The 22,708-nt window shown below is 46.7% G+C and overlaps 2 protein-coding genes and 1 non-coding gene across 3 annotated transcripts; all 3 read left to right on the forward strand.

The window, feature by feature from the left end:
* The first annotated feature begins 2,204 nt into the window (after positions 1-2,204).
* LOC146376963 (inactive phospholipid phosphatase 7-like) lies at positions 2,205-7,689 on the forward strand. Its single transcript, XM_084947471.1, has 4 exons — positions 2,205-2,732; positions 3,171-3,496; positions 5,762-5,943; positions 6,028-7,689. Exons 1-4 carry the CDS (start codon positions 2,551-2,553, stop codon positions 6,229-6,231), a joined length of 894 nt encoding a protein of 297 aa, XP_084803597.1. The 5' UTR covers positions 2,205-2,550; the 3' UTR covers positions 6,232-7,689.
* Positions 7,690-18,192: 10,503 nt separating this feature from the next.
* On the forward strand, positions 18,193-18,298 carry LOC146376964 (U6 spliceosomal RNA). Its single transcript, XR_014801887.1, has one exon. It is a non-coding gene; the product is annotated as a U6 spliceosomal RNA (small nuclear RNA).
* Positions 18,299-18,936: 638 nt separating this feature from the next.
* On the forward strand, positions 18,937-22,627 carry gstt2 (glutathione S-transferase theta 2). The gene is made up of 5 exons (XM_084945602.1): positions 18,937-19,169; positions 19,689-19,776; positions 21,083-21,233; positions 21,416-21,592; positions 22,234-22,627. Exons 1-5 carry the CDS (start codon positions 19,046-19,048, stop codon positions 22,378-22,380), a joined length of 687 nt encoding a protein of 228 aa, XP_084801728.1. The 5' UTR covers positions 18,937-19,045; the 3' UTR covers positions 22,381-22,627.
* Positions 22,628-22,708: the final 81 nt, after the last annotated feature.

Raw genomic sequence — 22,708 nt, forward strand, 5'->3', positions numbered from 1 at the left:
TCGCTGCAAAACTGTTGTGCATGTTCAGAACCACGTATCTTTGTGAGCAAGTTTTCTCTGTAATGAGCATGAATAAAACAAAACTGCGCTCAAGGCTCACGCACAGGCACTTGAATCACATCCTGAAGTTAGCTGCCGCTCAGGATGTGAGCTGGTGAAAGCTAAAAGATGCCAGGTATCAGGAGTCAAATAAACGATGCAACCGCACTGAAAGTGCTGCATGAGACACCCTGATGTAGTTCTGTGAATCACTGAGGCACTGTGTGCTTGTTCTTTGTCCTCAGAATTTTCAAATAACTCTGAGGTGTTTTATGATTATTAGCTCTGTTGTGCCTGTACTATTTTGAACATACTGTCCACAGGCTCCAGCTTTATTTTTATGTTGATCGTATTAAAACAAAGAAAACAATCTGAAGTTGTTGTTTTTAAGTTATATATACAATGATTTTACCAGTCCGGCCCACTTGAGAATAGACTTTTCTCCATGTGGCCCCTGAACTAAAATGAGTTTGACACCCCTGATCTACAGTATTTTGACACTCAGGGGAATATCCTGATAGAACTCTTTTCATTATTTTGCTGATAAGTTTAGCCTCGAATTGTAAAACACCTTTCTTATCTTTTCGAGAGGGTATTGCATAAGAGCCCTTTTTCCCCTGGGCAAGTCGGGCAAGTAAGCGTCCAGGTTTGTTGCCCGATTCAAATAATCTATGCTTTGCATAGAATATTGCAGTTTCTGCTTTCTGAGTTAGTAGTTGGTCCAGGGCTGATCTGGCTGCATCCAGTTTTTTAAGCACAGAAACAGACGAGGATTTCTTAAACTCCCTCTCCAAGTTAGTAATGTCGCGTTCAAGTACTCATTGTTTGGCTAAGGTGCTCTTCTTTTTCGCTGAGGTGAAAGAGATAATAGAGCCCCTGAGAAATGCCTTACCCGCCTCCCACAGAGTAGAAGCACTAACCCCCGGTAAGTCATTTGTAGAAAGAAAAAGTTCCCACTGATCTTCTAAATATTTGACAAATTCAGGGTCACTAAGGAGAGCTGTGCTTAGCCGCCAGTGTGTAAACAAGGGATCATAATAAGGTGGCAATAACTCCATTGAGACTGATGAGTGGTCTGAGAGAGCGCATGTGTTGATCAAACAACCCCGAGTTCTGTCAAGGACAGATCTAGAAACAAACATGTAATCAGTTCTGGAAAAAGAAAAATGGGGGCGTGAGAAAAATGTAAAGTCTTTCACATGTGGATTACAAACTCTCCAGGCATCAAAAAGACCAAGATCTGAGCATAAGTCCATTGTAGCCTTTGCCATTTTTGAAGGTGGTTGAGATTTTGGTGGATTATAATCAGTTTCAGGACTCAGACCACAGTTAAAATCCCCACCAATTATTACGTGATTCAGACACACAGAGGAGGTTTCTGCCAGAAGGTTTGAATAAAACAATCTATCAAAAGTATTTGGTGCATAAACACTTCCTAATAGAATTTGTTCCCCATATAAAAGCCCAGTAATCAGAATAAATCGTCCGTATCCCTTACAATAGTATTTAGAGTGAACGGTAGATTTTTATGGATCAATATTGCAACGCCCCTACGTAATCAGTGCTTGACATTTAATCAGCTGTGTGAAAACCAAGGAGGAACCCACCCGATGGATTAATAAAGTTTTATCTAATCTAATCTAATAACTTTGATCTCAGCCAAACCGATTTACTCACGAACAAACAAAACACTGAAAAAAGCCCAACAATAACATTTTTAGGTTGTCTAAGTGACTTTTATATCACGTTTAACCCGAGTAGCGAAAGTCCGCGGTGATCTGAACATGATGTGCCGGGAGTTGTGCCGTTCTCGGCGGCTTCAGTGACCCTCGAGCTCCCGACTCGCTATCGAGCTGGTGGGTAACAGACGTCTCCGCAAAAGGTCGAAGCACTTTTGCAAATATGCGATATCTTGATAAACCGAGCAGATATTTGATGTTTACACAGCTACTTTCTCGCCTGAAAATATGTTAAAAGTTTATTTTGTGACCCAGAAAGATTAGTAAGAGTGAAATTAAAACTTAGTAGCGGCCGCCATTGTTGAAAACTGGAATTGCCTGGGCTGCGCTATGAATTCTGGGATATGGTAGGCAGTAAAGGACATACTCGACCCATCCTTCAAGTCTGGGGAAAAGGAGGACGCATTTGTCGGGTGCATTCGGAGGAGTCTATGAATTGGGACAGCCTTCGTCGCGTGGCTGTGACGTAATCGGTCTACAAATGCGGCCTCAGGAGGATGCAGCCGACGTTATGGGACACAGCTACAGCCTCATGTCTATTTACTTTTGACCTTTGACCTGCCACCCCCATTATGATTCAAGTGTCCACATACCTTTGGTGAGACGCAGTAAAATAGACAGAGTGTCCCTTTAACACCCCCCCCCCCACACACACACACACACACAGACAATAACAGCTGAGAGCAGAAGAAGAAGGCCAGCAGGTCTATTAATAGCAGATCCCACAGAGTCAGACCCGGCCCAGCACGTCCTCCACCGCTGCACCACCACCATGCCCGGCAGCCAGGCCCAATTCCGGGCCAGAGACCGCAACAATGTCCTGAACCGGCCCGAGTTTCTGTCCCTGAACCAGCCATCCCGCCGGGAACAGGCGGTGGGGGAGGGACGGGGGGGCGGAGGTCCGAGGAGACCTGTGTTCAGACAGCAGAGTCAGCAGGACAGCACAGGGGGGAGGTAAGACAAACAAGCTCCGCCCACAGAGTTTCATTTAGGTGCTCAAACTTTTTCTGTGACCTGATCCTGGATCATCTTCAGTTAAATTCAATAATGCAAAATCAGAATGTGACCTTTAAACGTAACGGCGCTTTAACAAAACCTTCTGAAACCCGATGCCTGAGAAGAGCCCGAGTTATTTTTAAGGAGTTCAGAGCTCAGTCTGTGACCTCCTCCTCAGACTGTGGGAGCTCCTCTCCCTCAGCATTAACATGCAGAGAGGAAGCTGCCTGAGAATCAGATTTTAGGTGGTGATCTCAGTCACTGATGCTCCTTCACTGGGCCAGTCTGAGCACCTGTAAACAAAAGCATGATGGGAAGTGTAGTTGTGTTCATGCAACAGTCTGTTTACCCACATAAAATGTGGGTTTTTCTAATGGAGTCTGGTCTTGTCCTCAGGGGGGCCAGAGAGTCCTCCGAGAGCGGTCCAACTGCTGACAGCGGCGGTGCGAAGGATGCCTCCCGCTGGCCGGAGCAGGACTGCATGCAGCTTAACCCGTCTTTCAAAGGTATCGCCATCAGCTCTCTGCTCGCCATTGACATCAGTCTCTCAAAGCGTCTAGGGGTCTGCGTGGGAGCCCGCGGCTCCGGGGCCCCGCTGCGCCCCATGATCACCTTGCTGGCCCTCACTGGCCACGCCCTCCCCTGGATCTGTGGCACCCTAATCTGCCTGTGGAGGAGCAGCACGCTGGCTGGACAGGAAGTGCTTGTCAACCTGTTGCTGGGTCAGACACCTGTCTGTCTCTCTGCTGTCTCACCTGTCTCTCACCTGTCTGTCTCTCTGCTGTCTCACCTGTCTCTCACCTGCCTGTCTCTCTGCTGTCTTACCTGTCTCTCACCTGCCTGTCTCTCTGCTGTCTCACCTGTCTCTCACCTGCCTGTCTCTCTGCTGTCTCACCTGTTTCTGTGCTGTCTCACCTGTCTCTCACCTGTCTGTCTCTCTGCTGTCTCACCTGTCTCTCACCTGCCTGTCTCTCTGCTGTCTCACCTGTCTCTCATCTGTCTGTCTTTCTGCTGTCTCACCTGTCTCTCACCTGCCTGTCGTCCTGCTGTCTTACCTGTCTCTCACCTGCCTGTCTCTCTGCTGTCTTACCTGTCTCTCACCTGCCTGTCTCTCTGCTGTCTCACCTGTCTCTCACCTGCCTGTCTCTCTGCTGTCTCACCTGTTTCTGTGCTGTCTCACCTGTCTCTCACCTGTCTGTCTCTGTGCTGTCTCACCTGTCTCTCACCTGCCTGTCTCTCTGCTGTCTCACCTGTCTCTCACCTGCCTGTCTCTCTGCTGTCTCACCTGTTTCTGTGCTGTCTCACCTGTCTCTCACCTGTCTGTCTCTCTGCTGTCTCACCTGTCTCTCACCTGCCTGTCTCTCTGCTGTCTTACCTGTCTCTCACCTGCCTGTCGTCCTGCTGTCTTACCTGTCTCTCTGCTGTCTCAGCTTTCTCTCACCTGTCTCTCACCTGTCTGTCTCTCTGCTGTCTCACCTGTCTCTCACCTGCCTGTCTCTGCTGTCTCACCTGTCTCTCACCTGTCTGCCTCTCTGCTGTCTCACCTGTATCTCACCTGTCTGTCTCTCTGCTGTCTCACCTGTCTCTCACCTGTCTGTCTCTCTGCTGTCTCTCGCCTGTCTCACCTGTCTATCTCTCGCCTCTCTCACCTGTCTGTCTCTCGCCCCTCTCACCTGTCTCTCACCTGTCTGTCTCTCTGCTGTCTCACCTGTCTCTCACCTGCCTGTCTCTCTGCTGTCTTGCCTGTCTCTCTGCTGTCTTGCCTGTCTCTCTGCTGTCTTACCTGTCTCTCTGCTGTCTCACCTGTCTGTCTCTCTGCTGTCTTACCTGTCTCTCATCTGTCTGTCTTTCTGCTGTCTCACCTGTCTCTCACCTGCCTGTCTCTCTGCTGTCTTACCTGTCTCTCACCTGTCTCTCTGCTGTCTCAGCTTTCTCTCACCTGTCTCTCACCTGTCTGTCTCTCTGCTGTCTCACCTGTCTCTCACCTGCCTGTCTCTCTGCTGTCTCACCTGTCTCTCGCCTCTCTCACCTGTCTGTCTCTCTGCTGTCTCACCTGTCTCTCACCTGTCTGTCTCTCTGCTGTCTCACCTGTCTCTCACCTGTCTCACCTGTCTCTCACCTGTCTGTCTCTCGCCTGTCTCTCACCTGTCTGTCTCTCGCCTGTCTCACCTGTCTGTCTCTCGCCTCTCTCACCTGTCTGTCTCTCGCCTCTCTCACCTGTCTCTCTGCTGTCTTACCTGTCTCTTACCTGCCTGTGTCTCTGCTGTCTCACCTGTCTCTCACCTGCCTGTCTCTCTGCTGTCTTACCTGTTTCTGTGCTGTCTCACCTGTCTCTCACCTGTCTGTCTCTCTGCTGTCTTACCTGTCTCTCATCTGTCTGTCTTTCTGCTGTCTCACCTGTCTCTCACCTGCCTGTCTCTCTGCTGTCTCACCTGTCTGTCTCTCTGCTGTCTCACCTTTCTCTCACCTGTCTCTCACCTGCCTGTATCTCTGCTGTCTCACCTGTCTCTCACCTGTCTGTCTCTCTGCTGTCTTACCTGTCTCTCATCTGTCTGTCTTTCTGCTGTCTCACCTGTCTCTCACCTGCCTGTCTCTCTGCTGTCTCACCTGTCTGTCTCTCTGCTGTCTCACCTTTCTCTCACCTGTCTCTCACCTGCCTGTATCTCTGCTGTCTCACCTGTCTCTCACCTGCCTGTCTCTCTGCTGTCTCACCTTTCTCTCACCTGTCTCTCACCTGCCTGTATCTCTGCTGTCTCACCTGTCTCTCACCTGCCTGTATCTCTGCTGTCTCACCTGTCTCACCTGTCTCTCACCTGCCTGTCTCTCTGCTGTCTCACCTGCCTGTCTCTCTGCTGTCTCACCTTTCTCTCACCTGTCTCTCTGCTGTCTCACCTTTCTCTCACCTGCCTGTATCTCTGCTGTCTCACCTGTCTCTCACCTGCCTGTCTCTCTGCTGTCTCACCTGTCTCTCACCTGTCTATCTGCAGCGCTGATACTAGATATGATGACGGTTGCTGGGATGCAGAAATTGGTCAAACGTCGGGGACCGTGGGATTTCCCGCCAACCTTTTTTGACTACATTGCCATGGATGTGTACTCGTTCCCAGCAGCCCACGCCAGTCGGGCCGTCATGGTGTCCAAGTTTCTGCTGAACCACCTGGTGCTGGCGGTGAGTGGCTTGCTGCTTCACAGATAACAAAGACTGGAACAGTTTACAAACCTGATCCAGGTGTGTCCGCCTCCTGTCCTCCAGGTGCCTCTGAGGATCCTACTCTGCCTGTGGGCCTTCCTGGTGGGCGTGTCTCGGGTGTTGCTGGGGAAACACCACCTGTCAGACGTAGGTTGCGGCTTTGCACTTGGCTTCCTGCACTTCAGCCTGGTGGAGTCGGTGTGGCTGGACTCGGCCACCTGCCAGACGCTCATCTCCATCGGCACGCTGGGCTGGACTCTGGTCTGACCTGGTCCAGACTGGTTCTGCTGCAGACTCGGGTCCAGCTTCGCTGGGTTTTTCTGCCCTCCATCAGCTCAGTGCTGCTGACAGGAGGCAGGGGCCATGTGGTCCCAACTGTGGAGGACCTGAGGAGGGCTCGTAGGAATGTTTGAGTCACAGGTACTGAAACAGGAAGTGTCTGCAGTCCCACGTCCTGTGGGGTTTTCTTTCTTGCCACCATCTCAGATTCTTCAGTAAAATTTTGTTGAAGTTTTTTTCATGTCAGAAACTGAGTTTGGACTTTCATTCTGCTAATGTTGAATTTTATTTGAAGAATGTCCTCGGCTGTTTGAAGCTTCATAGTTTTTGCATTGTTCACTGAGAACAGAGTTCACAACAAAAGCTGAAGGTTGTTCCTCAGAGCTAAAGCTCAGGTGTTATACAGATATACGCTACAGATTCTCTTTTCGGGGAAGTTTTCCCAAAACGATTGTGTTGACTGTCTCATCAAATCTCAGAAACTTTCGAACAGGTGCTGATTATGTATCTGAAAGTGTGACGATGCCAGATTGTAGAAGAAATGCTGACTCGTGAAGTGCAAACAAACCTCTCAGGTTCAGACTCCTTCAAACTCTTTTCTTTTCCTGATGAGTCGGCATCAGCTCCATAAGCGTTTGTCAGCATGGCGAATACCTACAGAAGCATTCACAGAAATACGCCGCGACTGTAAGGCTGCCATCGTGTCCCAGAACAAGCAGCTAATGAGGGCAATATTTATCAAAGACATGAACTTTGATCTTAACCCCTAACAGCATCCACGTCTCTGTTTGCACTGCTGTGGTTTAGCAGGTTTACAATTTGTTTTCAGAATCTCCACAAGAACAGGCCTGCCTGAGTCTTCCAGAAACGGTCCAATCAGAAGAACCTTAAAGGGGAGGAGCTAAATCAGCTTGTTTAGGACAAGGGATGAAGGGAGGGGCTGCACCATGCCTAGTGTGAACTGTGACTCATGCTAAGCTGCTTTATTAGACTTCAAGAATAGATTTAAAGAATGGAAGTGAGCCCAACATCGCCTCCTCAGACAAACTTTTTATTAAAACAAAAAATTGTCCAAGTTTTTCTTCTGATCGAAACGCTGTTATCGGAGCGCCGTCTTTATGCAGATTATACCCTGATCTGTATTGCTCTGTTTCTCTGTGTAAAACATCCCGGATCTTAAACTTGAGCTTTCCCTTTTCCTTTTGTTAGCGTCTGTCAAACAGTATTTCAGCTAAAAACATTATATTTAACTCTTCAAAGCTCAAATACAGAGAGTTCTAGATGAAAATGAAGAAATGAGAATTCACCATGTTTCATCTGAAGGTTTCCGTAGTTTTTCTGCCCCTACACTGGCTAGTTTGTCCTGAAGCTGAGATGATGAAACATGTCAAGTTTAAACTATGCATCTGTTCAGAGTTGCTAAATAAAACCTGTTTGTTGCCTAAACTGTGGTGGGAGTGGTTCATGTGCAGGTGTAGGTGAGGGTCATGACCCCCATCTGCACCTGCATCGCTTACAGAAACTTGTTTGAAGCCTTTGATCAGAGAAGGCCAGATGTTTTCAGCTCAGACTGACTGTGATCCTGTCAGTCTGAGCTGACACACATTGTGTTTTAGGACAGAAAGTCGTACTGTTGTTGTTTTTATGAGTAACACTGGTTTGTTAATGGAAAAAGCAAAAAATAAAAAATAAATAAACCTGTAAAACATTAAAACATGAATTTTTTTAATGATTCTATCAATAATAATAATAATAATAATCTTAAACAATAAAAGCCTTTAGGGAACAAAGTGACTTACTGTTGAACAACAGGAGGACTTTTATTATGAAAGGGAGGGGAGAGGAAGTGAAGATTGTGCCCCAGAAATGGAAAAAGTCCATGATGAAGAGTCAAAGGCTGTATCCCAATTCAGGGTCTGCAGCCTCAACGATCCTCAAGGGCCGCGTACTCAAAGACCGCTAAGGCCGGAAGTGTGAGGCTTGTGAAATGGGCGGTCTAGCCTCCGTCGCGCTGCCCAGGTTGCCTAGCAACCATGATACTAACAGCTGGAAACGTGTCACACAGCTTTGTTTGACAGAAATGAAGGAGAAAATCTTTTGTTCATTTGTTTGTTTATTTCTACACGAGCTTTGATCATTCTCTGTAAGATTCAGCTCAGCTATTGAACGGCGTATATTTTAAAGTAAAGGCTTTAAAACCAAGTTAGTACAAACGTCACTAATGTCACATGACTTTGCCGACATGTGGCCAACAGTAATGTTTTAATGTTCTTCGTTATTAAACATTTGCACATAAATAAGTGACATCATATTCAGTACTTACTTAAAGTTTACTCTTCGGGCGCCCCTCATCCGCCGTTTTTTTCGGCAAAATTATCCACACCCACCGCCGCGCTATGCATTCTGGGATATGTTGGGCCACGAAGTCTACACCGCCACGTCCTTAAAATTCAGGGAAATGAAGGACGCATTTGAGGGCCGCATTTCGAGCAGCCTTTGAATTGGGACAGCCTTCGTCGCGTCGCTGTGACGTAATCGGCCTTAAAATGCGGCCTTTAAGGCTGCAGACCCTGAATTGGGATACAGCCAAAGACAAACACAGCCTGGAGCTTTTCACCAAAATAATTGACAACCTGAAGCGATTTCAAAATAAAAGTCTCTTCATCTGCAGGTTTAAAGTGCTTCCAGTCCTTGGAAAGTTTAAGGCTTTTCTTGTGGATCAAAGAGTTACTGAATTGGCCCTTTAACTGAACTGGTTTCCAGTCTGGACCTGGTTTAGTTGTGTCTGTGTGTCTTCCAGGTGAATTAAACCAGTCAGGATCAGGCTGTGGACTGCGGCGAACACAGTTTGATGGTCTTGTGGTTTTCCAGTGCGGCGAACGTGATGATGTTTTCTGTCGTATGACAGGTGGTTAAGGTCACCACGTATCCACAGACACGGAAACAGAACCAAAAACCAGAAGACCAGCGACAAATCCACAGAGCTTCCTCCTAAACAGAGTTCTCATAGTGAAGACAGTCACAGAAAATTCTAAGCCTCAGCCCCTTTGTGTAGCGAAGTGGTGTGAAAGGGTGAAGGTCAAACCTGTGAGCTTCTTAATGATGTCTTTGGTCTGAAGGTCCAAGTCGGACACGATCCACTGAAACACACGGGTCAAAGGTCAGGGCCTGCGTCCTGTGAGGGCTGAACCGAGCTGACGTCGAGCTTTTATTCTCGCACTGACCATCTGAATTTAGGGATGAACTCACGTCTGAAATGATCCGGTCTCAGCTGCGAAGCTGCTAATACAACAGACGGCATGTCTCTCCTCGGCATGTGCAGACAGCGTCCGAAATGAGTCATCACGCCATGGTGGACCAAACGCACACTGCAGGTCACATGACCTGTTCCTTGAAAACTGCACAGACAGTTACCGGGAATAAGTTTTGGAATTCCCAAAATGGAATAATCCTCATCATTAAACCTTGGATTTAGAGCCACAGATTACAGGTGAGGGGTACATAGAGGTCAAAGGTCAGCTTTGCTTCCTGTGACAGACAAGTTGGCGAAGACGGAGTACTTCTGATTCTCATCTTCACACACTGAGACAGAGCGTACCTTTCCTTTGTGTAGTCCCAGAGCTTCAGCGTGCTGATGAGAACAGACAACGGCGCCATGCTATTGTCCATTCACAGAAAACTTCACAAAAACACTGGAAGCATGTCGTCATCTGAGGAGATGAATCAAGTTTACGTCACACCTTTGAGGCTGAGGTTACCTGCCGTGTGACATCACCTGTCAGTCAAAGAGGCCACGCCTTAATAATGCAAATTAAAACCCTTAATGTGAGTTCTAAAGTCATCCGTCTCCTGTACAGGTGCTCTGAGGGGAAAATTATCAAAACAGTCTCTGAGGCTTTAAACATGTTTATTTTAACGTGAGAGTGTGCGGGGGCTGACTCACTGCTGCCTCTGCTGGACGTTAGAGGAAGTGTTGAGAAAGATTTAAGTGATGCCCTTATTGGGAACAGGTGTGGCAGTAATCAGGCCAGAGAGATTGAACTCAGCTTTTCAAAGATGTGATACACCACAGTTAATTTATGTTATAACCAGGGGTGCACATAAGTGGTCCGCAGGTGCGCACGCGCTGTCAAAATAAAAGACGCGCACCAGATAAGAAGTTGCAACGCGCGTTTGCGTCCATATAAAAGGCACTGTTTTTGTCCGCGAGAGTGGGATTTTCACAGCATATTCTGCACCACATCTCTGTGCGTTCATTGTTTGTTTGAAGCCAGCTCACCTCCTGCAACCACTTTTCCGAGAATACGCGCTTCTTTTGCGGTTCGGACTCCTTCTGACATTTCTTTGGAGGTGGAGGAACACCAAAGTAATTGCTTAAAGGAGCTTCTTCGACATCTTTAAGAGTTCTAAACAAATGTCTGTCCTCCTCCAGAAAATCTTTTGTACGCAAACTTCTTATCTGGTCTTTTTAAAGCTGTGGGAGTCCAGTGATCCATGGTGACAGCCATTATCCACATACGGTGAAAACATGGAACAGTGGTGAACATTCCCAGGAGTGGCCCGCCAACCAAAATTACCCAAAGAGCAAAAAGAAGAAAAGACCCCAGAACAACATCCAGAGAACTGAAGTTAAGGTCAGAGTTCATGACTCCACCATAAGAAAGAGACTGGGCAAAATGGCCTGAATGGCAGGGTTCATGGAGAAAACCACTGCTGAGCTAAAGGAACGTAAAGGCTCGTCTCAGTTTGCCAGAAAACATCTGGATGATCCCCAAGACCTTTGGGACAGATGTGTGTGTCCCATTACATCTGGCATAAAACTACCACAGCTTTTCAGAAAATGAACATCATACCAGCAGTAAAATATGGTGGTGGTAGTGTGATGGTCAGGGACTGGAGACTTTGGGCTACTCAAAGTCCTGACCTGACTCCGATTGACATGCTGTGGCATGACCTTAAATAAGCAGTTCATGCTCGAAACCCCTCCAGTGGGGCTGAATTACAACAATTCTCCAAAGATGAGTGGGCTGAAGTTCCTCCACAGCTGTAAAAGGCTCGTTGCTACTTATCACAGACGCTTGATTGCAGGTGTTGGTGCCAAGGGTGCCCCAACCAGTTATTAGGTTTAGGGCCAATCACACAGAGCCATGTAGGCTTGGGTTTGTTCCCTTTAATAATAAGCACTTTCATTTACAAACTGCATCGTGTTTAGTTGTGTTATCTTTGTCTAACATTTACATTTTTGTCTGAAACATCTAAGGGTGACAAATATACAAAAACAATTCCCACCACTGTAGATGGATACCTAAGTACAAAGGGTCTCGGAAACTGCCATGGAAAGACTCACAGCCTTGGCCTTGAAGAGGTACACCAGAGAGATCGAAGGCAGGAGAATAAACTAGATGTTCTCCACTGAACCATCCAAGGTGTACTCGCAGTGACAGGGGGACAATATAAAACCAGCCCCACCAAGGCTGGAGACGGAGCAATACTGGAACAGCATATGGAAGTACATCAGGAAGATGGCCATAACTGACTGTGTGTTTGGTGAAAATGTCAGGCAACAGAAACCCGAGAAAGAAGGGGAGCAAGAACCATCATGGAAGGACAGGCCCCTGCACGGTATGTACCACCGGCAGATAGAGGAGGTGGCTGATACCCAGAAATCCTACCAGTGGCTGGACAAAGCTGGACTGAAAGACAGCACAGAGGCACTAATCATGGCAGCACAGGAACAAGCTCTGAGCACAAGATCCATAGAGGCTGGGGTCTATCACACCAGGCAAGACCCCAGGCTGTGTAAAGATGCTCCAGAGACAATCCAGCACATAACAGCAGGGTGCAAGATGCTAGCAGGCAGGGCATACATGGACGCCATAACCAAGTGGCCGGCGTAGTATACAGGAACATCTGTGCCGAGTATAACCTGGAAGTCCCGAGGTCAACATGGGAGACGGTGGTGGAGAATGACCGAGCTAAGATCCTGTGGGACTTCCAGATACAGACGGACAAAATGGTGGTGGCTAACCAACCGGACATAGTGGTGGTAGACCCCCAAACTAGGCAAGTGGCTCCAGCAGATCCCAGGAACAACATCGGAGATCTCTGTCCAGAAGAGCGCAGTCCTAGGAACAGCTAAGATACTGCGCAGGACCCTCAAGCTCCCAGGCCTCTGGTAGAGGACGCGAGCCTGAAGTCATGATATCGTGGTTTTAGCTGCATGTCAGCCAGTGGTGTTGGAGATCCTTGTAAAAACCAGAGGTGGGAAGTGAAATAAGGACTTAGGTATACTTATTTTTTTTTGTTTGTTTGTCAAATGTCAAGTGGGACAACAGGAAGGTTTAAAATGATTTTCTGACCACTTTTTGAACTTGTGGAATCAGATTAAGTAAACTTTTGTTGACATCGAAGTCGTAAGAAAGCATTGGGTTGATTCTTGGTTTATGATTTAGCACAAAATAAACACATTTTTTAAAGAATCAAGTTGGAAGTGCATTCTGACACAAACCACCTGTTGCCACCTACAGCCTTTTACTGGAGTACTTTTTGTTTTGACACTTAAAAGGCCGTGACAGGCAGTAAAGTGTCTCTGTGCGGTTTGTCTCACAGTGCAGCAGCGCTTGGATTTGACAGGGAGAGAAAAGAAAGAGAGCTAAGTTCACTCAGACATGCAGGAAGACAGGAGAGGACAGGAAGAAGAGAGCTTAGTGTTAAAGGTGTGCTGAGCCACTACACAGTGTCCCCTCACCTGCTAATCCTCACTTTAACCTCCAACTGTTGTCATTGTTGTGATGTGGGCAGACCGTGGGGATGGGGAATGAGGACCCAGGCGCGGTGCTCTGTGTATAAACAGTGCGTTTATTTACAGTGATGGAAAAACATGACAATAAATCCCGTGCTCTCCCGACTCCTGTGACGTTCTCTTCCCAGTGTTCGTGCTCCTGTCTCCGCTTCTCTGTGATGAGCACCCCGTGCTCGCTGGCCTCTCGTCTCCCCCTACTCCTGGGGACATAAGAGAGAGGCAGCTGTCAGACACACAACAATGCAGGAGACTCAAACTAAGAACTGGTCGAGAGACTAACGTGAAGCCACGCAATGATCCAGCGTCGGAGAGAGCTCCACCACACTCTCAAGTAGCTCCTCCGACAGGCCTGATCAGCTGCAGGTGTGTCAAGGTCTTCAGGTGTGGCCAATCACCTGCCAGGGCCACACCCACACACACACACCTACATGCACATATGTCTACAAGCAGGGAGAACGAGGGACAGCAATACAAAATACATACATTATAATATTAGTCCATAACTGGGTCCCTGGGACCCTGACAATTGTAGTTTTCAGGTGTGGAGGCAAAGTCGCCCGCTAACATGTGGAGAGAGAAAACAGGTGTTTTTAAAATTCTCTTTCACTACTTGTGTCCTACAGATTTAAACTAAGTACACTCATTAGAATGACAAAGTTCTAAATAACTTTGAATACATTTTATATTGTCATCTGCTAATATTATTATGTTAATACTAGGGCTGCACGATATTAGGAAAACCTGCAATGTGCGATAACTGTGATCAAAACTGCGATAACGATATGACTTGCGATAAAATAAATAGCAAAAAAACCCCAAAAAAACGAATACATAATTTCCGTTTTACTGCAACAGTTTTATTTAATGAAAGCTGCTGTATTAGCAGAGTAACAACAAAGTGCACTTTAACATTGAAACATTGCCCCCATAAAAAAATTTCTGAGGCTTGAATTCTGAAAGACATCCTTCCCGGTCTCTAGAATTAGTTTTAAATAAACATAACTTAAATTATACTGCAAATTATCTCAGTGCAGCTGTTCATCATTTTACCACTCACCAAGTAGTTATGATGTAAGTCAAAACTGAAGAGGAAACTTTACTGTAGCGCTTGCGTAGTTTTCAGCTTGGCTCAGTTCAAACGTGACGGTCTTCCGGCATGTTTCATACATTTGTGGAATGGCGACATGGGAAAAGTAGTTTCGTGAGGGGATGTGGTATCTCCGGTCCACTTTATGTATCAGAGTGGTGAAGCCCTCTCTGCTAACTGTATTTATAGGCATCATGTCTTTGTCAAAAAATGTGTAATGGCCTCTGTTATTTCTTTGTACCGCTTCGACATTTCCTCATAAATTGTTCCACTTGAAAAACTCTGATACAGAGACGGCTGTTGGACTGCTGCGCTCTTTGTCTTAACATTAGCAACCTTTGTTTGGCTAGCCCTGTCTTTCTAGAACTCTTCAAACAGTTCTCTGTGGTTGTATTGAAGATGATGGAGGAGATTAGTCGTGTTTCCTCTGGTGGTTGCCACGAGTGTTCTGCAAGTTTTGCAGAGCACCTGTGTTTGGAGAACGTCGTCTTTATCAAATCCAAAGTACCTCCAAATAAGCGAGGTACTATTTTTTTTTAAGCAGGAGTTCATAGTCAGTAGCGTTCTCGTCATGCGTCTCGCTCTCTGCCTTTACAACTCTGACTCGTTGCTGCAGCGTTGTTCGCTTCCCACCTGCGTAGTAAGCGGGCCTCTAATCCATTTGATTGGTTAATGCCGTGAAGGGCTCTATTCGACTGGTCAAATGTATAAAGGGGGTTCTTTGATTGGCAAATTCTTTAAAACACGTGTGTAAACATTTTAAGGTACCCAATTATCGCATTTTACGTCGTCTTTTGCGATGGGCCCATCACGCAGGCTGATATCGCGATGACAATAAATTTTTGATTTATTGTGCAGGCATAGTTAATACAACAAAAGGTTCAGTTACCTTCGTACAAAAACTGTTCATAGAGCTACTTTATACTTTCTTACTTTGGTACATTTCACAGCTTTTGAGTAAAAAACTTGCTTCAGTACTTCAACTGGAGTATTTTAACCCACGTATCTGTACTTCTGTTTGAGTAAAGAAAGTCTGTATGTTTGCCACCTCTGGTTAAAACCGATCAGTTATGAAATTTAGGCTACGTCCACACGTACCCGGGTATTTTTGAAAACGCAGATTTTTCTATGCGTTTGCACCTTTCGTCCACACGTAAACGGCGTTTTCGGTGACTGAAAACGGAGATTTCTAAAAACGCCTGCCAGGGTGGATATTTTCGAAAACTCAGTTTTTGCATTTACGTGTGGACGAGAAAAACGGAGAAAACGTCAAAGGTGTGCGCCTTTTTTGACGTCACACTGTGCGCCACGTTATTGTTTTGGTGAAATGAATTTCTACAATACTGTTAATTGTTCTCTCTGCAGTGTTTAAATGCTTACATATACACACACAGTTACTGTCCCTCCACACATACGACTCGGTTCTGCTTCTATGCCCCAGCTTTGTTTACTTTTTCCCACCGAGGCTTCTAGACATCTGATTGGCCAACATTTTTACACGGTTAGGAATATATCGCCACCTGTTGCTTTGGCATGTTCCTAGCAGGGGCGGATGTAGAGAAATTTTCTTAGGGTGGCATGAGGGTGGCATTTTTTTTTCAAACACATATGCAGGTGGTTACATGTGGTTAAAATGATTCAAATGCAGTAAGTATACACGTTTTTCATATAAATATAGTCTATAACTTAATTATTGTCTGTAGCCCACATGATTACACACTAGTTACATAAAACATGTGAGTTTTGATGCTATGTACTGTATAGCCTGTATGATAAATAAATATGTAGCCCAATGAGTATAAAATCCAGAAAGCTACACAACATGGGGCGCTTCGTTTACAAACACAAGTCTAACTTAAGTTTCACTGTTTTTGTTAGAAAACAGTCACATTGTTACAGCTTAAATTACACAAAATGTCAGAAATCTGCACTGTCATGAACAAACATGTAAACCTAATTTTTCATGATTTGTTGGATTAACCCTCTGAGGTCTGAAATACAACCGGACATTTTTGACTCCTTTTGAGTTTACGTTTGTGTTTCACCCTCAGATTGTTTCATTTTGTTTTGTTTTTTCCCCCGTTGCCTTGTTTGGTATCAATCTTTTCAGTTCAACTGAATTTAGTTGTTTTTTCACTGACATACTGCATTAGTGTTACTGATCTGAAATCACACAAAGAACTTAAAATCCTAGTAGTATTTTTTTTACTGTAATAAAACCACAGACATGTTGAGTAAATTTTTATAACTTGAAATGCAAATATAAAATGTACATTTTGTAAACATAAACAACTATTTATCTAAAAATGCAGCCGATACACCTGCCGTTTTTTATTTTGTACAACCATTTAAAAATATTACTAAAACTAAAATGAGAGAACAATCAGGTGTCGCATTAAGATGCCCCACAAATGATGTGTGCCAGTAAAAAACAAGTTTGTCCACCAAAAGACAGAAGAGCGCAGGGATAAACCTGCAGGCCTGACAACAGCAGGTGTATCACTCCGCTGGTTTTCTACTTAGTGACAGTGTTTACATTGCAAATGTGCCTCTGTGACATTCATTAGTGCACTCACTGACACACAAAACAAAACGACTACACAACAGAACGACTACACAAGACAACACAACACACTAAGTAAACACTCCACACGTCACAAATCTCCCACAGCTAAACTCTCTCTCTCTCTCTCGCTCTGTCTCGCTGCCGTTACCGTCACTCCCCAAACTTTTCCCTCTTCCTAAACAATCAAATCCCACATGTTGACTTTTTTTTTTAATTGGTCGACATGGTGCATTTTTCCACCAATAGGAAAGAGGTGGCTTTTTTCCTTTCTTTACTGTTTTCGCGCTGTCCTTACAAAACGCTTAAAACACACACACACAAATGTGACGACAGTATTTAGAAAAAAGCGTGGCTTATATATATGATCATAACTCTGGATTTACTGGCCTGTAATTAAAATTTAAAAACATTGAAGTCCGAACTTTCAATGTGGGCTGAAACAGAGACTCAGCGTGGCTGCAGCTTGTTGCTGTGTCAGCTTACATCAGTCATGTGATTTGGAGGTGCAGCGTGTCCGTGGACCACAGAGGGTTAATAACACTCACCTTCCTTCCATTTCCACAGTGTAACATCCACCCACCTGTGTAAAAAGCGAAATTCCCATGGTGTTGTTCAAAATGTGCTCTGGCACGATCATAAGCATCGCTTGCTACTGAAAACAAGAAAAAAGCCGTCCTGCTATGGGCTGAACCATTTGTTACTGGTGGAGGGGGGGACGACGACACTATGCAATATATTCAGTTTTAGCATTTATATTCACTGCTGACTGTAACTACGCTCAAACTGTTAATGCTATCTTATTTTAATAAACAACACTGTCATATGCAAAACTGGGGTGGCCACCCTAAAATGATCCCTTGCCACCCCATGCCACCCTTCTAGATCCGCCCCTGGTTCCTAGCAGCGTTTTCCTTCATTTCTGCGTTTACGTGTGGACGGGATTATTTTTTAAAACGGAGATTTTCCGTTTTCAAAAATACCCGTGTACGTGTGGACGTAGCCTTAGTCTCTCTGAGCTCCTCGTGTCTAACCCTGCTCACAGGCAGCAGGGCGACGTCACACCGCGTTCCCCTCCCGTGTCGGACTCTGACCTGCAGGGCGGGTGGGGGCTGGGTGGATGGCTGGGACTGTGGGAGGAGGGCGTTGGGTCGGCCCTTTGTTATGGCGCCTTCAGCCGTCCAATCCTGACCTGTTGATGTAAACCGGCCTGTGTAAATTTCCCACAATGCCCCTGTGCCTCTGTGAGGCGCAGCCTGAAGTAGAGCGGGGGGATCGGACCCAGACCCGGTCCGCTGAGCCGCTGAGCCGCGGGGACTGATGGCGGGGATGAAAGCGACCCGGCAGCGCTGGAGGTGTCGGTGGTGCCGCTTCCCGGCGCCTCGGAACGGTCTGGGCCTCGGCTCGGCGCCTCACCGTGACCGTGAGCGCCTCCAGCGCTGACGGGCTCATAAGGCGCAGACGGGCTCATAAGGCGCAGACGGGCCCCGGGTGGTCGTGTTACTTCGGTAGCACATATACTAAAATTGGAACGATACAGAGAAGATTAGCATGGCCCCTGCGCAAGGATGACACGCAAATTCGTGAAGCGTTCCTCATTTTCTTTAAAACTAATTCGACTCTGAAATAGTTTGAGAGAGAAGGTAAACACAGCAGCTGTTCATGCAGTCTGAACACAGCACACGCCACGGACACGCTCACAGTTTACAGGAGAATAGAATAATCCTTTAATTATCCCACAGGGGGAAATTTGGTTGTGTCAGCAGCAATAAAAACACACATATATACAAAAAGAACAGGACACAGAACAGAAAACAAAAAACACAATTTTTACATATTTACATCATGGACAGTAGTTACCAGAGCAGAGCACAGTGCAGTTGTTAAAATCAGTGTGCAGACTGAGCAGGATACTGAAACATGTTTAAATAGTTAAGAATATTTAGAAAAGTGCAGGTTGTGTGATTGTACCGGTGCATTAAAAAGTAAACATGTAACTTCCAATAAGTTAGTGTATATATAAGCTGAGAAAAGTAATGTGAGGTTATAACAGCAGAAGTTGCTGCAGTGCTGATGTAAACCTCTATGATTGTTGGGTGACTACACAGAGGAAGAGGGTCGTCCTGTCATGATGCTTCTGTGTTTCCTCTGAAGGAGGTGTCAAGGAGGCGCTGCAGTGTCCTCCCAGGAAGGTGTAACCTTTTCTGGGCTGCAGTTGTCTGTGCGGCTGCAGGGGGCGCTGTGGAGCAGCTGTCAGGCTGCAGAACCTCAGAGGAAGACGGACGGCTGCCTGCTCACGCTTTTTTGTGCTTTTTTCGCTGGTTTAACGGATAAAAACGCCTCGGTCACCATGACAACAGGCCGGCTGGTGGAGGTGTACCTGGACCTTCTATCGCAGCCCTGCCGGGCGGTGCACATCCTGCTCACCTGCACCAAAATCCCGCACAGAGTGCGCACCGTGGCGCTGCGGAAAGGTGAGCTGCTGACAGGCTGGTTAACCAACCAGCCGGTTAACTAACCGACTAGCCGAGCGGCTAACTAGTCCTCTGACCGCCTGCTCACCCGTGTACGCACTCGGCGCACCCAGAGCGGTTTGTGGGCACACAACTTCAGCTGAACTCCGACCCGAAGAACTTTGACCTACATCCGAGCGGTGCACAGAGCCCGCCAGACCTCACTCAAAATCTCCGGATTTAAGCTCTCTCTGACCCCGTGAGAGGAAACTGCGTCCAAACCGAACTGATCCTCATAGAAAACGTCATGAGGCTGGTCGGGGACATTCGGCGCTCTTAAACTCACTGAATGTCCGATTTTCACACAGTTTACATGTTTCGGAAACAAAAAAATAACAACAGATCATTATTCTGGGAATCTTAAATCACTTGGTTTCCCATCGGAGTTCTGAATGAAGCTGCTGCTCAGACGGCTGCAGGCCGCTTTATATGACCTGAGTTTTGAGTGGACTTTGTTTTTAGCTTCTCTTGTGTGTGCAGGAGAACATCGGACTCCGGACTTCACCAAGCTGAACCCCATGCAGAAGGTTCCTGTCATGGTGGACGACGGCTTTGTCCTCACAGAGAGGTACACACACACAATTCAATTTTATTTACACAGCACCAAATCGCAACAACAGTCGCCTCAAGGTGCTTTATATTGTAAGGTAGACCCTACAATAATACATACAGAGAAAAGCCCAACAATCATATGACCCCCTATGAGCAGCACTTTGGCGACAGTGGGAAGGAAAAACTCCCTTTTAACAGGAAGAAACCTCCGGCAGAACCAGGCTCAGGGAGGGGCGGGGCCATCTGCTGTGATTGGTTGGGTTGAGAGAAGGAAGACAGGATAAAGACATGCTGTGGAAGAGAGACAGAGGTTAATAACAGATATGATTCAGTGCAGAGAGGTCTGTTAACACATAGTGAGTGAGAAAGGTGACTGGAAAGGAGACACCCAGTACATCATGGGAATCCCCGGCAGCCTACGTCTATTGCAGCATAACTAAGGGAGGATTCAGGGTCACCTGGTCCAGCCCTAACTATATGCTTTAGCAAAAAGGAAAGTTTGAAGCCTAATCTTGAAAGTTGAGATAGTGTCTGTCTCCTGAATCCAAACTGGAAGCTGGTTCCACAGAAGAGGGGCCTGAAAACTGAAGGCTCTGCCTCCCATTCTACTTTTAAATACTCTAGGAACAACAAGTAGGCCTGCAGTGTGAGAGCGAAGTGCTCTAATAGGGTGATATGGTGCTACAAGGTCATTAAGATAAGATGGGGCCTGATTATTTAAGACCTTGTATGTGAGGAGCAGGATTTTGAATTCTGGATTTAACAGGAAGCCAAAACAGGAGAAATCTGCTCTCTCTTTCTAGTCCCTGTCAGGACTCTTGCTGCAGCATTTTGGATTAACTGAAGGCTTTTCAGGGAGTTTTTAGGACTTCCTGATAATAATGAATTACAGTCGTCCAGCCTGGAAGTAATAAATGCATGAACTAGTTTTTCAGCGTCACTCTGAGACAGGATATTTCTAACTTCTCCTTCTCTCACCCCAACCAATCACAGCAGATGGCCCCGCCCCTCCCTGAGCCTGGTTCTGTTGGAGGTTTCTTCCTGTTAAAAGGGAGTTTTTTCTTCCCACTGTCGCCAAAGTGCTTGCTCATAGGGGGTCATATGATTGTTGGGTTTTTCTCTGTGTCTGTGAAGCGCCTTGAGGCGACTTTTGTTGTGATTTGGCGCTATATAAATAAAATGGAATTGAATTGAATTAACTTTAGAGATTAAAACACACACACACTCACCCATTTAAAGTGTGTTCCTGTGAGGCAGGACGGGTCACGTCACGTCGGAATCACATGCTCAGTGTAAACGTCAGGTTGTGTCATGTGTTGCAGCGACGCCATCCTGAAGCACCTCACCACCAAGAACGATGTCCCAGAGCACTGGTATCCACGGCAACCAGAGAGACGAGCCCGAGTGGACGAGTACACAGCGTGGCATCACACCAACACACGACCGCACGCTGCTAAAGTCTTCATCCTGGAGGTATGGAGCCAAAATCCTGATTTTGCAAAACACGTCTTCAAATATCTGAAATCAGCTGATCAGGAGACGGCAGCGTGGGGTTCTGTGACGGCGGCGCACCTGTTCTGACATCATCAGGAATATAAAGCTGCTGTAATGCCATGAAGGAGCTCAGGTGTGCTTTGTGTCTCCGCCCACCTCAGGTGCTGCTCCCAGCTCAGTCTGGCTCTCCGGTGGATGAGGCTCGTTTGAATCGCGCTCTCTCCGACCTTGATGACACGCTGGATAAACTGGAGTCCATGTTTCTTCGCCGCCAGCCTTTCCTCTGCGGTGATGACATCACTGTGGCCGACCTGCTCGCAGCGTGCGAGCTCATGCAGGTCAGTTTCTGGATGCTCAAGCCCCGCCCTCCTCAGAGAAGCCTTTTGTCTCTTTGGGTACGTTCAGAGAGCTCGTCTCCAAACAGCTGCAGTGAAACTGAGACACAAACAGGAAATGGAGAAGCTTCCCCTTCAAAGTAAAAGTTGTAATTCTGCACTGCTGCCAACAAAAGTGCAGCTTTTACTTTGAAGGCAGAGCATGTCTATTTCCTGTTTGTGTTGCACTTTTTAACTTGTCCCTGCCCCAGCGAGCAGTTAGACATGATACTCGTGTGATGAGGAAGAGGATCAATAGGGGGTCCACGACCCTCTTAGGGACTCTCCAGTCGTTGTTCTTAGAACTGAAGAAGCTCCTCTGATCAAGTCCCGAAGCTTTTCTTTCCGAGCTCCTCAGACTACGATGAGCTGGATGTCTGAGAACCTTCACAGACTGAGTTCAGATCATAAAACAGATTATTGCTTCTCTTCTCATGAAGGATGCTCCACTGTCTCCTCTGCTAAAGGAAGCACTGAAGCTCCTTTCCTTACTCTGAGGACTGACAGCTGTGATTAGAAACGCTCCCGAGAGGAGCGGGCACTCTGAACGTACCCTCTGTTTGTGTCGGTCTGGTTCTGAGCATGCTCAGTGTGTCTCCTTGCAGCCTCTGGGCGGGGGCAGAGACGTCCTGAAGGAGCGTCCTCAGCTGCAGCGGTGGAGGAGTCGAGTCCAGTCGGCCGTCGGCGAGGCATTTGACGGAGCTCACAGCGTCCTGTATGCCCTCAGAGACCGCCGCCGAGCCCGTCTGTGACATCTGCACGAGGGGGAGGAGTCAGCCGAGAGTGGGAGGAGGATGAAGGAGCGGCTCAATTTCACTTTGATTTTTCTGCTTTAAAAACCTCAGAGGCCTTCGAGCCATCACAGAGTTCCTGGACTCTGATCGATGACAGAATCAATAAATCTATCGATGAATCAATGTTGGAGTTCAATGTTTGAATCAGCTGAAGCACTTTAACAGGAAATGAGCTTTGAAATGAAAATAAAAAAAGCTGCTTGTACTTTGCCCCTTGAGTGTCTGTGACTGAGCGCCCCCCGCAGGCTGGAGGAGGAGCTGCGGAGCTGTAGGCGTGTTCAAACAA

This window comes from Perissodus microlepis, chromosome 12, assembly GCF_051167445.1.
Source record: "Perissodus microlepis isolate ML-2025 ecotype Zambia chromosome 12, ASM5116744v1, whole genome shotgun sequence".
NCBI lineage: Eukaryota > Metazoa > Chordata > Actinopteri > Cichliformes > Cichlidae > Perissodus > Perissodus microlepis.